At 39.6% G+C, this 12588-nt stretch overlaps 1 protein-coding gene across 1 annotated transcript; it reads left to right on the top strand.

The window, feature by feature from the left end:
- Nucleotides 1-4484: 4484 nt before the first annotated feature.
- LOC307044858 (uncharacterized protein) lies at nucleotides 4485-12517 on the top strand. Its single transcript, XM_079690276.1, has 3 exons — nucleotides 4485-4708; nucleotides 4795-4946; nucleotides 11741-12517. The coding sequence occupies exons 1-3, from the start codon at nucleotides 4693-4695 to the stop codon at nucleotides 12218-12220; spliced, it is 648 nt and encodes a 215-aa protein (XP_079546402.1). The 5' UTR covers nucleotides 4485-4692; the 3' UTR covers nucleotides 12221-12517.
- Nucleotides 12518-12588: the final 71 nt, after the last annotated feature.

The following is a 12588-nucleotide window of genomic DNA, read 5'->3' as shown; positions in this document are numbered from 1 at the left end:
CTTAATCAGGGAGGTTTGAGCGGCATTCAAATCAAAACACTTAAAACTTTTTAAACTTGTGTCCACTTGAAGTACAGAAATATTTACAATATTTCTGTATGAATATTTACAATATTTCTGAAGGGGTATGAAACTATTCCACAATTGACAAGAAAATAACAATGACTTAGCAAAGTGTGAAACATGATTTTGCCAACCAAAGTATGTTTGATTCTTTTTCATTCTTATATGAATCTCACCATGTTCTTTACCCCCTTTGCTCCATCACGACCCTAAGGGTTGGGAACAACAAACAAACAACTGTCATGAAATCATTTTAAAAGGGGGGTTTCTATTATATATGTGAGAAATTCTAGTAGACAACATTTTAAGCGTTTTAACTATTTACGGTTGTTAACCCTTTTTTGCCAGATATTATATGAAGAGCTCATGATACATGTAATTAACACCTCTGCTTAATCTCAAGGACTAAGAAAAACCACACAGTCATCATTTCAAAAAAATGTCATCATGGAAAAATGACATTCTTGCCGTGTGTGTGCGTGTGTGAGTGTGGGTGGGTGTTGATGACTGAGCTCTTATACTGTGTATATATAGGCCAGAAAAGTTGCTATTTTTACATGATTTGTTGTTTATCAAGTACCGCTGAACCTCAACAACATCACTGTCTGCTATGCATTTTAAATGCAATGGACTTCTCTGGCACTATGGTAAATATCTTAAAAATAATATATACTACTACAAGTTTAAAAATCTAAGTTGTTATATCATGTATTTAATAATGCAGTTTATTATTTAGCTGCTAAGGTTACTTCTCCAAAAAGTAGAGCCTATCATAACGCTGAGAAATCAGAAGTAAAAGTTGTGTGAATGTGCAGGGCTAAATACCATCATACTTGCAGGTTAAATAGGCCTATACAATATCGAAGGAAATACTTCAAGTGATGTGAAAGGATTTCCATGTTTACTCAGAATACAGAAGAGGCAAGCAAGGCTAGTCACAAGGCTATGAGAGGCAATATTGGAAAATGTTGCTGATTTTGATTTACATGTGATAGAGCTCTTTCCTTTGTTCCCCCTTGTTTCACAACTTAAAAAAACAAGAGCGTATATTTGATTATTGTTTCTCACTTAATTTCAATCACTTGTTATTTGTCTTCTTCCTTTCTTAACTATTTTGGCCAAATACAAAGAGAAATGTGAAGCAGAAATCAGTTTACCCTATAATTTGTAACATTTTATTATTATTTTTCAATAACCTGTATTCACATATTCTTTTATTAGCACTTGTCTTGATGCTCCTGGGACTTCAGTGGAGGCCAGTGATTTCTGCTCCGACTGGCACAGGCTGTGAATTAAACCGCACTAAGGATCTTACAGGCCTATTGAAACATGAAACAGATATACTACTGGAACAATATGTAAGTCCTTCCCTTTGATTTTGTCATGTTTTCATATTCTCCAGGCATGGTTTGTGATATAATATCCGTGTTAACTTGCAGACAAAGTGATCGTGCAACAATTTTGGCTTAAATTTCAGCCTCCCAACGTGTTGATGTGATCTAATGGGGTTTTGTCATGCTATCGCTGATGTGTTTGACAGATGTGTTTGACATTGGTTTAACATGTATTTACTATTGCAACAGTGTTGTACTAACGCTTATGCAAAAATGTAGTAAAGGAGAAGTATGAAGTATTATAAAATGAAAATATTTGGCTAAAGTAAATGTACCTCAAATGTGTGCTTAAGTATAATACTTGAGGGAATGTACTTGCTTTCCACCACTGCATTAGTCCCTGTAATATTTGTATGCACAAATATAGTTTTAATCGACTTATTGTAATGAGTGCAAACAGCCCAGTAATTCATTGCATTTCCTGTAAGTGCTTCACAGGGAAAGCCACCCAGTGTTTCGCATGTTGAATATACAGTATTTTAGAGTTTTTGGTTTGAATTAGCAGTGACTTTAAGGTGAAGTCTGCAATTAGCGACGGGACACTTTTAATACGGCTCTGATATGGTGACAAGAGGTTGAAGTGTAAACAATTAGGCGGATATTAATGTGATAAAATGAAAAACAGAGATGCTTGATCCAACCACCTATACTGTGGCACCAATCATGTACCATAAATAATATAAAAAACATGAAATGCCTAGAAAAAAACCTTACTTTCAGATACCATTAACAGCTAACACTAGCATTGTAACGTTACTGTCTCATAGATGTTTGGATCTTTGTATTTATATGGTTGTTATCAATGTAAGCAAAAATGCAGTCACTAATTATGTCTGAAAGAATTGTAAAGAGATTGACATTTTGCAAAGAATTCAAATTGCTTAAACTTTTTTCATGTTCAATACCTTAATCCACTTGAAAAGTAACAATAATGACTTTCACCTATCATTTAATACAATGAATTTATTTTCATTACTTGTTTTTCTTTACAGTTAACATTTCATCATCACGATAAGAATACACCTTCTGATGATTGTGATCCCGACTCCAATATATCTGGAACCAGCGTTTCCGAGCGGATGCAGGACATTTACTCAAAGAATCTGCTTTTTCATTGGCACATTACCAAGCTAAACGAATATCGGCATTTGGACCACCGGCTCAATGTCAAGGGAAAGCTCTCCCTCCTTTCAAATAAAATAAAGAATATTCTCAAAATCATGAACGCTTTGTCACCAACACCAGCCACTCCACAGTTGCCCAACACGCATGACTATCTAAAAAAAATATTTGGAAAGTGTGTCCTTGAAAACCTGAAGGCCTGGCTTACACAGGTGCCAAGGGTACTTGAAGAGGCAGTAGAGGAGTGTGACAAATAGACTGCATGAATTTACTCTTGAAATGAAAGGTCCACTATTATACTTTTTTAATATGTTGTTGTAATGGTCACACAAGCCAAAAAACATCATCACAAATTGGCCTGAATCTGATCAGACTTGTTTTTATATAGATGGATTAGGAAGAGAGAGAATGTTTTTTCCTGAAACTTTCCGAATCCCTTAACAGAGAAGGGACACATTTATGTATAAAACACATGAACAAGTTTATTTTGCATAAAAGGTGTCCTTTAAAAGAATCTGATAAAATGGTGATAACAAATCATCTTCTCTGGTATATTACGCCCAAAAACATGTTTAAATTGTCCTGAATATCTGCCTTGAAAACCCATTGAATGTGTGTTATGTTATTGTGTGGAGACTATGCTACTCCTTGCTTTAAATAATGTTTTTTTGCCTGCTATTTATAGATTTTTCATTTTATTATGAATTTATGTGAAGTCGGGGTTATGGGCAGTTTGTTGTAGCTTAAAGGGGACATAACTAACTTTTTCAGGGCAAAAACATTCGAGCACCTGGAGTTCTTACCAACACAGAAACTGAGAAATTAGACGAAACTGTTTTGTATGTTTATTTGAAACGGGGATTATTCATATATTTATGAAATATGTATTTATTTTCTTACATGGGTCCATTAAAATGTGAACTTGTCTTTTATTTATTTATTGTTAATTTATTATTTAACATAACAAAACTGTTGGTTTCTTTGTGTTATTTATTTCAACAATATGCTTACCTGCAGCAAATGGTACATTATAGTTAGGTGGTAAAGTATCCGGCCGCTTGCAGTGAGGCTACGAGCTTTATTTATTATTGTTATTCATTTTCGTTAAACTAAAGTCATTTTTTTAATCAAACCATGTTTATTTTTCGTTGTTTTTATTGTTAATAAAGGCCACTTTGTTGCACCACCTCCTGTTAACCATAACCTTAGTCTTTGTTGCTCTATTTGTAAGTTATTTTGTGAAAACATCTGATGCCTTATTCATTGTACTCTGACTAAACCTAATAAAGCTATTTAGATTCTGTAATACTCTGTATAAGTGTGCTTTTTATTTTATTTGATAAAAGAGCTTAAGGTTTTCATAACTGCAACAACAAATCAACTTTTGGAGTTAATCTTTTATCAGCCATGCAATGTCCCTCAATGCAAAGGCACAATGTACTGAAAGGGTGTGAAAGGAGTGTGGTTAGCTCATATCTATGCACAGGAAGTATTGCATGAGAAGGATCAGAGATGGAATGAATCAATCATGACACAAATATATCATTAGGAAAATATGTGATAACAGCTGACGTATATTTAAAAATGTGTCCGTCGGTGTTTACCCTGAAATGATGCCGAAATGACATGGTTGTTCATATTTAGTGTTGGGTTATGAGTACACATAATTAATTCTAAAAATCCACTTATGAGTGTGGAGGAGAAATGTATTTGATAAAACTTTCAAAAACATTTCTCAAACCAAGGTCCTAATAATTATGTACTTACATTTGTACCAAGGAACAAACTGATCTTTCTCTTGAAGTTATTTGCAGAATGTTACTGGAAAGTTACTCAAGAGCTTTACATCATCTTCATCAGTGGTTTGCAGCATTTCCTTAAGTGGAAGTGACAAATAAGCGCCACGTAAGGTGATGACATGTCAAAGGAATTGATTGGACGCTTTACTTTTTCATCAAAGCATACGGCTCAGTTCGAGATAAGGGGGATTTTTTCTGTAGGACTGCTGTCACACGCATCTTTTTAGAGGTTCACAAATATATAAACACACCTGTCATTCTTAATTACCCAGGAATCAGTCCCTGTCATTTTTGAGAACTTGAGCAAAGTCAGGATGAAATACAGAGCAGGTACAGTATGCCATGTTATTCACTTTACACATTCAATAATACATGTGTGCCTTTTAAAGATATAACATGTTGTTTTTGATTTGCAGGTTTGTGGTCTGTGGCATTCGTCTGGATGGGGGTTCTGATGCAAGGCTTGGATGCACGACGTGCGCCAAAGAAGCATTCTGCTGTTTCATGCCAACCCAAAGAGCTGACGGCCCTCACCAACACCCTGGTAGTTGCGAGCTTGAAATTGTTTGTAAGTAAAATAAATACTTAATTGCAGACATTTTAACATTTTGATTATTTGTTTATGACGGCCAAATGGTTTAAAATGGTTAACCCTCCTGTTGTCTTCGGGTCAAATCTGACCGATTTACTACTTTCATCAATCATAACTTTTTTGTTTTACATTCGATTGCATTAAGGCTTTATGATATCCTTCCACATTAGACATTTGAACATATAAAATTGCTGATCACCACTTTCATTGAATTTTGGATGATTTAGTCAACTTTGTAACATCCATGGTGTTCCCGGTCAAAAATGCCATAAAGAAAAGGAATTAGTAACCATCCGGATCAGACAAAACACAAACAAACAAACACACACACACACACACACACACACACACACACACACACACACGCACACGCACACGCACACACATATACTCTAGATGTGTTCCCCCCCTTATGTGCCCAATCCCCCCATGTGAATCACACCTGGCACACGCAATCCAGTGTCTATTCTTTGTATATTTACTGCAGTTTTTCATGTATACCAGTAGTCTGATACAATGTTAACAGTTTGAAAGGGTGTTAAATTAAATGTGGTGATGATTAATGGTTTTTGGGTTAATGTAATAGCAGTTAAAACAGGACCAGTCAAATTTGACCGCAAACACCAAAGTAAGGGGGGGGGGAAACGAAGATAATAGGAGGATAGATGCTTAATCATTTATGGTCCATCTATCTATGTTTATAGATGTTTTACAAAACATTTGCTATGATCAACACATTATTTTACAATACCCAAATTAATGATAACATACCATAAAAAGTAACATATGCATGATATATAGGCTATTTATCATTTCATACTGTGTGTCTCTGATGATGTGCAACAGTTTACAGTTGCACATCATTAAAAGAGGTTGTTTTAAAAGTGTTATCGCATAATCACTATTCACAAGTTAATTCAGAGCAATGTAAGCAAATTCTAGTCACTTTCTGTGTTACAAACTTCATATGTCAAAGGGATGCATTATTCTAGAAAAACATATCTACATGCTACACGTTTTTGGTTTGCTTTAACGATAAAAGTAGTAAATAAGCTATTGAAGTTGAATTGCAATTTGTTGGAATACAGTATAAATATAGTAGCTTGAATCTCAAAATTGTAATTTACAGTATACATTACTTTTATTTACTGACATTGTTGAATAAGCTCACCGGTGGTTGGGATTTTTGTGTTGCATATTTTACTGACTTGTAAGACTAATAATCAGAGGTATAAAGTAACTAAGTACAGTTCTTAAGAACATTTTGAGAGTATTTCCAATGTATGCTACTTTGTACTTATACTTCAGTACAATTATTTTGTACCTTTAGTTATTATGCAGATTAATGATGTGAAATATAAACACTTAAATAAGACTTTAGTTCCACCTGGAGTAGATTCACAAGCTACCCTGTAGTATACAAAGTCATTCAAACTAGCTGCACCTTTACCAGCTTTGAGAACACTTTAATGATCAATACTTATTATCAAAACATTTTATATATATTATTTTGAAATGGGCCAATCTGCATAGTGAATAATTAATTGTGGTACTTTAATTATATTTTGAATAGAATAGAATAGAATCGTTTAATGTCATTATACATGTACAATGAGATAATAAATGCTTCTCCCTTTCAAGGGTGCCATCAAAACAAAAAAAACATCACAACATAAGACAACAAATACATGCATCATACATACTTAGGAATAAGGAATAAAGGAATAAAGTGCAGTAATTATTTCCAGGAGTATAAAATAAAATCTGTAATGTAATAAATAATAATAGTAGGTATGTTATAATAATAATAGTAATTAAAGCTGCAAGCAGCGTTGAGCGGGTCTTCGACGCTGCACAGGCTGTTGTCCGCACGTCAACGTGTGTGTCTAGGTGTCTCGAGGACTCGGCCGATGGCAAACGTGGGAAGTTTCAGACCGATCGGACAATATCTTTGAGTTACAGCAGTAACACGAACATTGTGTTTGATGGCGAGTGATCTGTCGCCATGGCAACGGAATTTGATGACGCCCCATAATACGCCTAGATGTGTTAAGGGCTGCATCGTTATCAAACCTGTGAAGGTCTGAGCATGTTAACTGGAGGCGACCATTTTGTTACGATAGCAACGACATTTGACGAAATCTCAAAACTGACACATATCTGTCTCGAGGGCTTGACGGTTAGCACACATGTGACATTTGAACAATTTTTTACCATTTACACAGGAGTTATAGCAATATCGTGCTTAACGGCGAGGAATGCTTTGCCATGGCAACAGGTTTTGAGAAAAATTCACGATTGTCATATTGAGGTGTTGAGGGCCGGACCATTAACTGTCATCTGAAGTCTGGTGCAGTTTGGACCATTTTCCATTGACTTAAGACAACATTGTGTTTTATGGCGAGGGATGCGTTGCCATGGAAACGGCATATCGTGACATCCCATAATTGGCGTAGAGCTGTTGAGGGCTGGACCATTAGCCATCATATGAAGTCTGGTGCCGTTTGGACGATTTTCCATTGAATTACGACAACACCAGGTTTTTTGGCGAGGGATGCGTTGCCATGGCTACGGCATATGATGACATCCCCTAATTGACATAGAGCTGTTGAGGGCCGGAGCATCAATGATAGTCTGAAGTCTGGTGCTGTTTGGACAATTTTCCATTGAATTACAACAACATCGTATTTTTTGGCGAGGGATGCGTTGCCATGGAAAGGGCATATGATGACATCCCATAATTTGCGTAGAGCTGTTGAGGGCCGGACCATTAGCCATCATCTGAAATCTGGTGCCGTTTGGACGTTTTTTTCCATTGAGTTATGACAACACCGTGTTTCATGACGAGGGATCTGTCGCCGTGGAAACGGCATATGATGACATCCCATAATTGGCATAGAGCTGTTGAGGGCCGGACCATTAGCCATCATCTGAAGTCTGGTGCCGTTTGGACCATTTTCATAGGAGTAACAGCGACACCGTGTTTCATGGCGAGGGATCTGTTGCCATGGAAACGGCATATGATGACATCCCATAATTGACATAGAGCTGTTGAGGGCCGGACCATTAGCCATAATCTGAAGTCTGGTGCCGTTTGGACGATTTTCCATTGAATTACGACAACACCATGTTTCATGGCGACGGATCTGTCGCTATGGCAACGGCATATGATAACATCCCCTAATTGACATAGAGCTGTTAAGGGCTGGCCCATTAATGATATTCTGAAGTTTGGTGCTGTTTGGATGATTTTCCATTGAATTACAACAACATCGTATTTTTTGGCGAAGGATGAGTTTCCATGGAAACGGCATATGGTGAGATCTCAGAATTCATGTAGAACTGTTGAGGCATGGACCGGTGATATAAAAGTGAAGATTGGGGGACGATGGGACCGTGTCCATTGGAGTTACAGCGACACCGTGTTTTATGGCGAAGGATCCGTTGCCATGGTAACGCCACATTAAGTAACATCAGATTTGACCTAGAGCTGTTCAGGGCCGCAGTGTTAACAATCATGTGAAGTTTGGTGGCGTTCTGAGCATGTCAGTTGGTGTTATGACATCATCGTGTTCCATGGCGAGGGATCGCCTAGCATAGAGCGAACGCGAACTTTGGCACCAAAACCGATAAATCGCCTTTTTCCGACGCCAAATTCTAAATGGCCGACTTCCTGTATGTTATTTTATACCCCTCCAACAGGCTTTTTTGTTCGTCTCCGCACCCTAGATATGCGTATCGAGTTTTGTTCGTTTACATGAAAGTTAAAGTGGGGGGAGTTAACGTTAAAAACGGAAGTGGGCGTGGCCTACGACATTTTTGACACAAAGTTCCGGAACCAATTACATATCGTAATTACACTTCGCGAGCGACTAAATTGATCCTACCGATATCAATCATGCGAGTTGCAGTCACGTGGGCTCGCGCGGCCTATCAGCCGTCATGATTTCCGAACCTTTTCTATGCTTTTGCTGGTTGTTTTCCCTGTTTTGGGTGTGTTTCGCAGGTTTACCGGTTGCTGCGCGACCCTGTCCTTAACAATGTTTTTGGCTCTACTGAGACAGCGGGAGGTGTAAATGTCCATCAGGGAGGGGAGAGGGCAGCCGATGGTCCTCTGTGCTGCTTTTACGACTCTCTGGAGCCACATCCTGTCGGCCTCAGTGCAGCTGGCGTACCACACTGTGATGCAGTATGTTAATAGGCTCTCGATGGTAGAGCGGTAGAAGGTCTTAGTGGCCAAGTTGTTCTTCCTGAGCGCCCTCAGGAAGTGCAGACACTGCTGGGCCTTCTTGATGACAGCTGTGGTGTTGTCCTTCCAGGAAAGCTTGTTGGTGATGAGGACGCCGAGGAACTTGAAGGTGTGGACCCTCTCCACACACTCGCCATTAATGTCGAGGGGAGCGAGGTCGGTAGTATTCCTCCTGAAGTCTACGATGATCTCTTTGGTTTTCGTGGGGTTCAGTGCCAGGTTGTTCAGTGAACAGAGCTTCAGTACCTCACTCCTGTGGGCCGACTCGTCTCCTCCTGAGATAAGCCTCACCACAGTGGTGTCGTCAGAAACCTTGACGATGATGTTCTCTGGGTGGGCTGGACTGCAGTCGTGGGTGTAGAGTGAGTAGAGGAGAGGGCTCAGCACACAGCCCTGAGGAGAGCCGGTGCTGAGAGTGCGGGTGGAGGAGTGATGGGGGCCAAGTCTCACACGCTGGGGGCAGTTAGTGAGGAAATCTTTGATCCAGGAACAGGTGAGTGGGGGAAGGGGTTTGATAGTTTGCAAACTAGAATGTCCGGGATGATTGTGTTGAACGCTGAGCTGTAGTCAGGGGCGGACTGGGACTACAAATCAGCCCGGGACTCAAGACCGGCCCACTCTGCTATTATTATGAGTATTATTATTTGTATAATGCACTTTCTGCCTTCCTGTCATCAGAAGTTAGACATGTAATGGCTATGTAATTGATTTGATTAGAACCTTCATTATCCTAAACTGCTGGGACATTTCGCCAATACCTTTATATTCTCTGCTCTTCACTTATTTGTCAGCATAGATCGGCATTGGTATACAGAGCCGACAGAAGACCTTGTTTATATTGGCATCATATTGAGAGGTGCAGTGATGCGTCATAAAACCAGGAAGTAAGCCGCTGGTTCCCTCGACAAAAAGCAATGGGATTTCTCCACAGGGTTTTGGAAATTAGCTGGAAATAAGGTCTGTGGAAAACAAACCTGTTTGATAAATGCACTTTTTGTTCAGCCGGATAATCTCCACATGTCTACCCTACTTTTATAATTTTCGAATCATAAATCTAATCGATAGATTATAAAAGGGTTTTAGGAGCCGTCACTGCACCACTAGAAGCCAACTCCATTGATCAAGCTTGCTGAAACTTTCTCTCAATCTTCTTCTCATGCTCCTTGTCACTCTCCTTTAACTCCTCCGGTGACTTTCTTTTATTTGAAGATTGTTTTTTGCCCGGTGCTTGGCCGGTTACCGCTGGTATTAAAAACATTTTGGCGAATGGTTAGGTGGCGCGATAGTCTGTAGTGAAGAAGCGCGCTCCCGCTCACGGGAGCCTGCTCACGCTGCGCTCCGCAGCAAACAGCTGTTTGCTTTTCACCCAACAACGACAACCGACCTGCAACCGACTCACGGAACGCTATGTTGTGATAAACTAAACAATTTAACTAAATTGCTAATCAAAATACCAATACCACAGGACACATTTTTTTAAAGCAATATTTTTAGTGGCCCGAGCGGGCAAGTGGAAAGTACGTTATGCTGGCCCGGGGTGTCTAAATAGTGCTTCCGGGCCAGCGGGCCATTTATAATGCCGAGCCCTGCCGGTTACCGGCCGGCCCATATCGTCCGACCGGCCCACTTCAGTACCGGCCCATCGGGATTCGTCCCGAACGTCCCGATGGCCAGTCCGCCCCTGGCTGTAGTCAATAAAGAGCAATCTGATGTAGCTCCCACGATGCTCCAGGTGGCTCAGTGCAGAGTGGAGAGCTATGGCTATGGCATCTTCAGTGGATCTATTTGCTCTGCAGGCAAACTGGTGTGGGTCGAGGGTGGGGGGAAGGCAGGCCTTTATGTGATGTAACACCAGCCTCTCAAAACACTTCATGATCACAGGTGTAAGTGCAATGGGGCGGTAGTCATTAAGGCTGTCTGTGGTTGCTTTCTTAGGAACAGGAATGATAGTGGCAGTTTTAAGGCAAGGTGGGATAACAGCGAGTTTCAGGGAGAGATTAAAAAAGCTGGTGAAGACCTGTGAGAGCTGGTTGGCACATGCTCTGAGCAGCTTCCCAGGTACTCCATCTGGACCAGCAGCCTTCCTGGGGTTCACTGCTTTAAGCACCCGTCTCACATCATGCTAATACTTTTGTACTTTTACTTGTAACAAAGTATTCCTTCACTTTGGTACTTCTACTTTTACTTAAGTACAATATCTGAGTACTTCTCCCACCTCCGCTAATAACACATCTGCAATAGCATAGGTGCCATTACACAACTCTTGAAATTTATTTCTGAATAATATGAATATAAAATAACGTTTCACTTTCAAAAACATTTTGTTGAAATTTTGAAGATAATGTTCTTTAATTCACTTACGTTTTCTATTGTTTGAATTAGCATTTTGGAACTTTTTTTTGGGGTGTAGATCAATGCAGATATACGTCTTGTTTTGGTGGAACATTGTGAAACAGTCACATTGTAGATAAGATTTTGTATGTGATGTTTCAATAACATTGCTGCTGGTCTTCTCTTCCAGGATAAAGATAATGGGGAGCCCCTGGGCCCCTGGGCCCCTGGATTCCCTGAACTCCAGGTGGAGAAAGACTCTCCCCCCCAGGGGTCAAAGGTCCAGTGCAGCCTCCTCTTCATGGCTCAAAGCCTGAAGAAAGTCCTGGAGGACCAGAGGGACGACCTCAACCCGAATAGTGTTGAACTTCACAAGAAGCTTGGCAGCACCATTTCCAACGTCAACCTGCTGGCAGCGTGTGCAAAGCATACCCTCGGGGGGGAGTGCTCCCTAAAGCCACCCCCGCCCCAAATGCCCAAGGATGCGTTTAAGAAGAAGCAGTGGAGTCACACTCTGCTGATGACGGCCAGGGCCTATCTGGACTGGCTGGAGTGTAAGTTTGGGCAACAGAATTCAAAGGTCAAAGGGAAAAATAAGATTCAACATAAAGCTCTTCAGAAGAAGCCCACTCCTCAGAAGTACCTGGAGGGCAGCGGGTACCTCTTGTAGTTTCTGTTGGTGATGCAGAAACAGTTAGTCTATGGCAGCTTTTTATAATAGTTAAGGACTTTTGAAATACTTTTTTATGTTTATTTGTAATGTAAACAACTTGTTTTTTTAATGCATTTGGGACATTTGAAATGTGCCACTTTTTATATTGAGTTTGAATGAATTCATGAATTTCGTACAAATGTAGTATATCAAAATACTAATTAAATCACAGGTAGATAAAATAAAGTATTTTCCAAAATGTGAATTATGGCTTTGTTCAAATAAACTTGCTACTTCTCAGCAGCTGACATAATTCCCATGTGACTGTCATTAATCAACTTGCCAAAGAGGCAAATTAAAAGGGGCCTAATTCATTTCTTAATTAC

Source organism: Notothenia rossii (genome assembly GCF_949606895.1).
Source record: "Notothenia rossii genome assembly, chromosome: 6".
Taxonomy (NCBI): Eukaryota; Metazoa; Chordata; class Actinopteri; order Perciformes; family Nototheniidae; genus Notothenia; species Notothenia rossii.
This window is presented reverse-complemented; position numbering and strand designations above follow the sequence as displayed.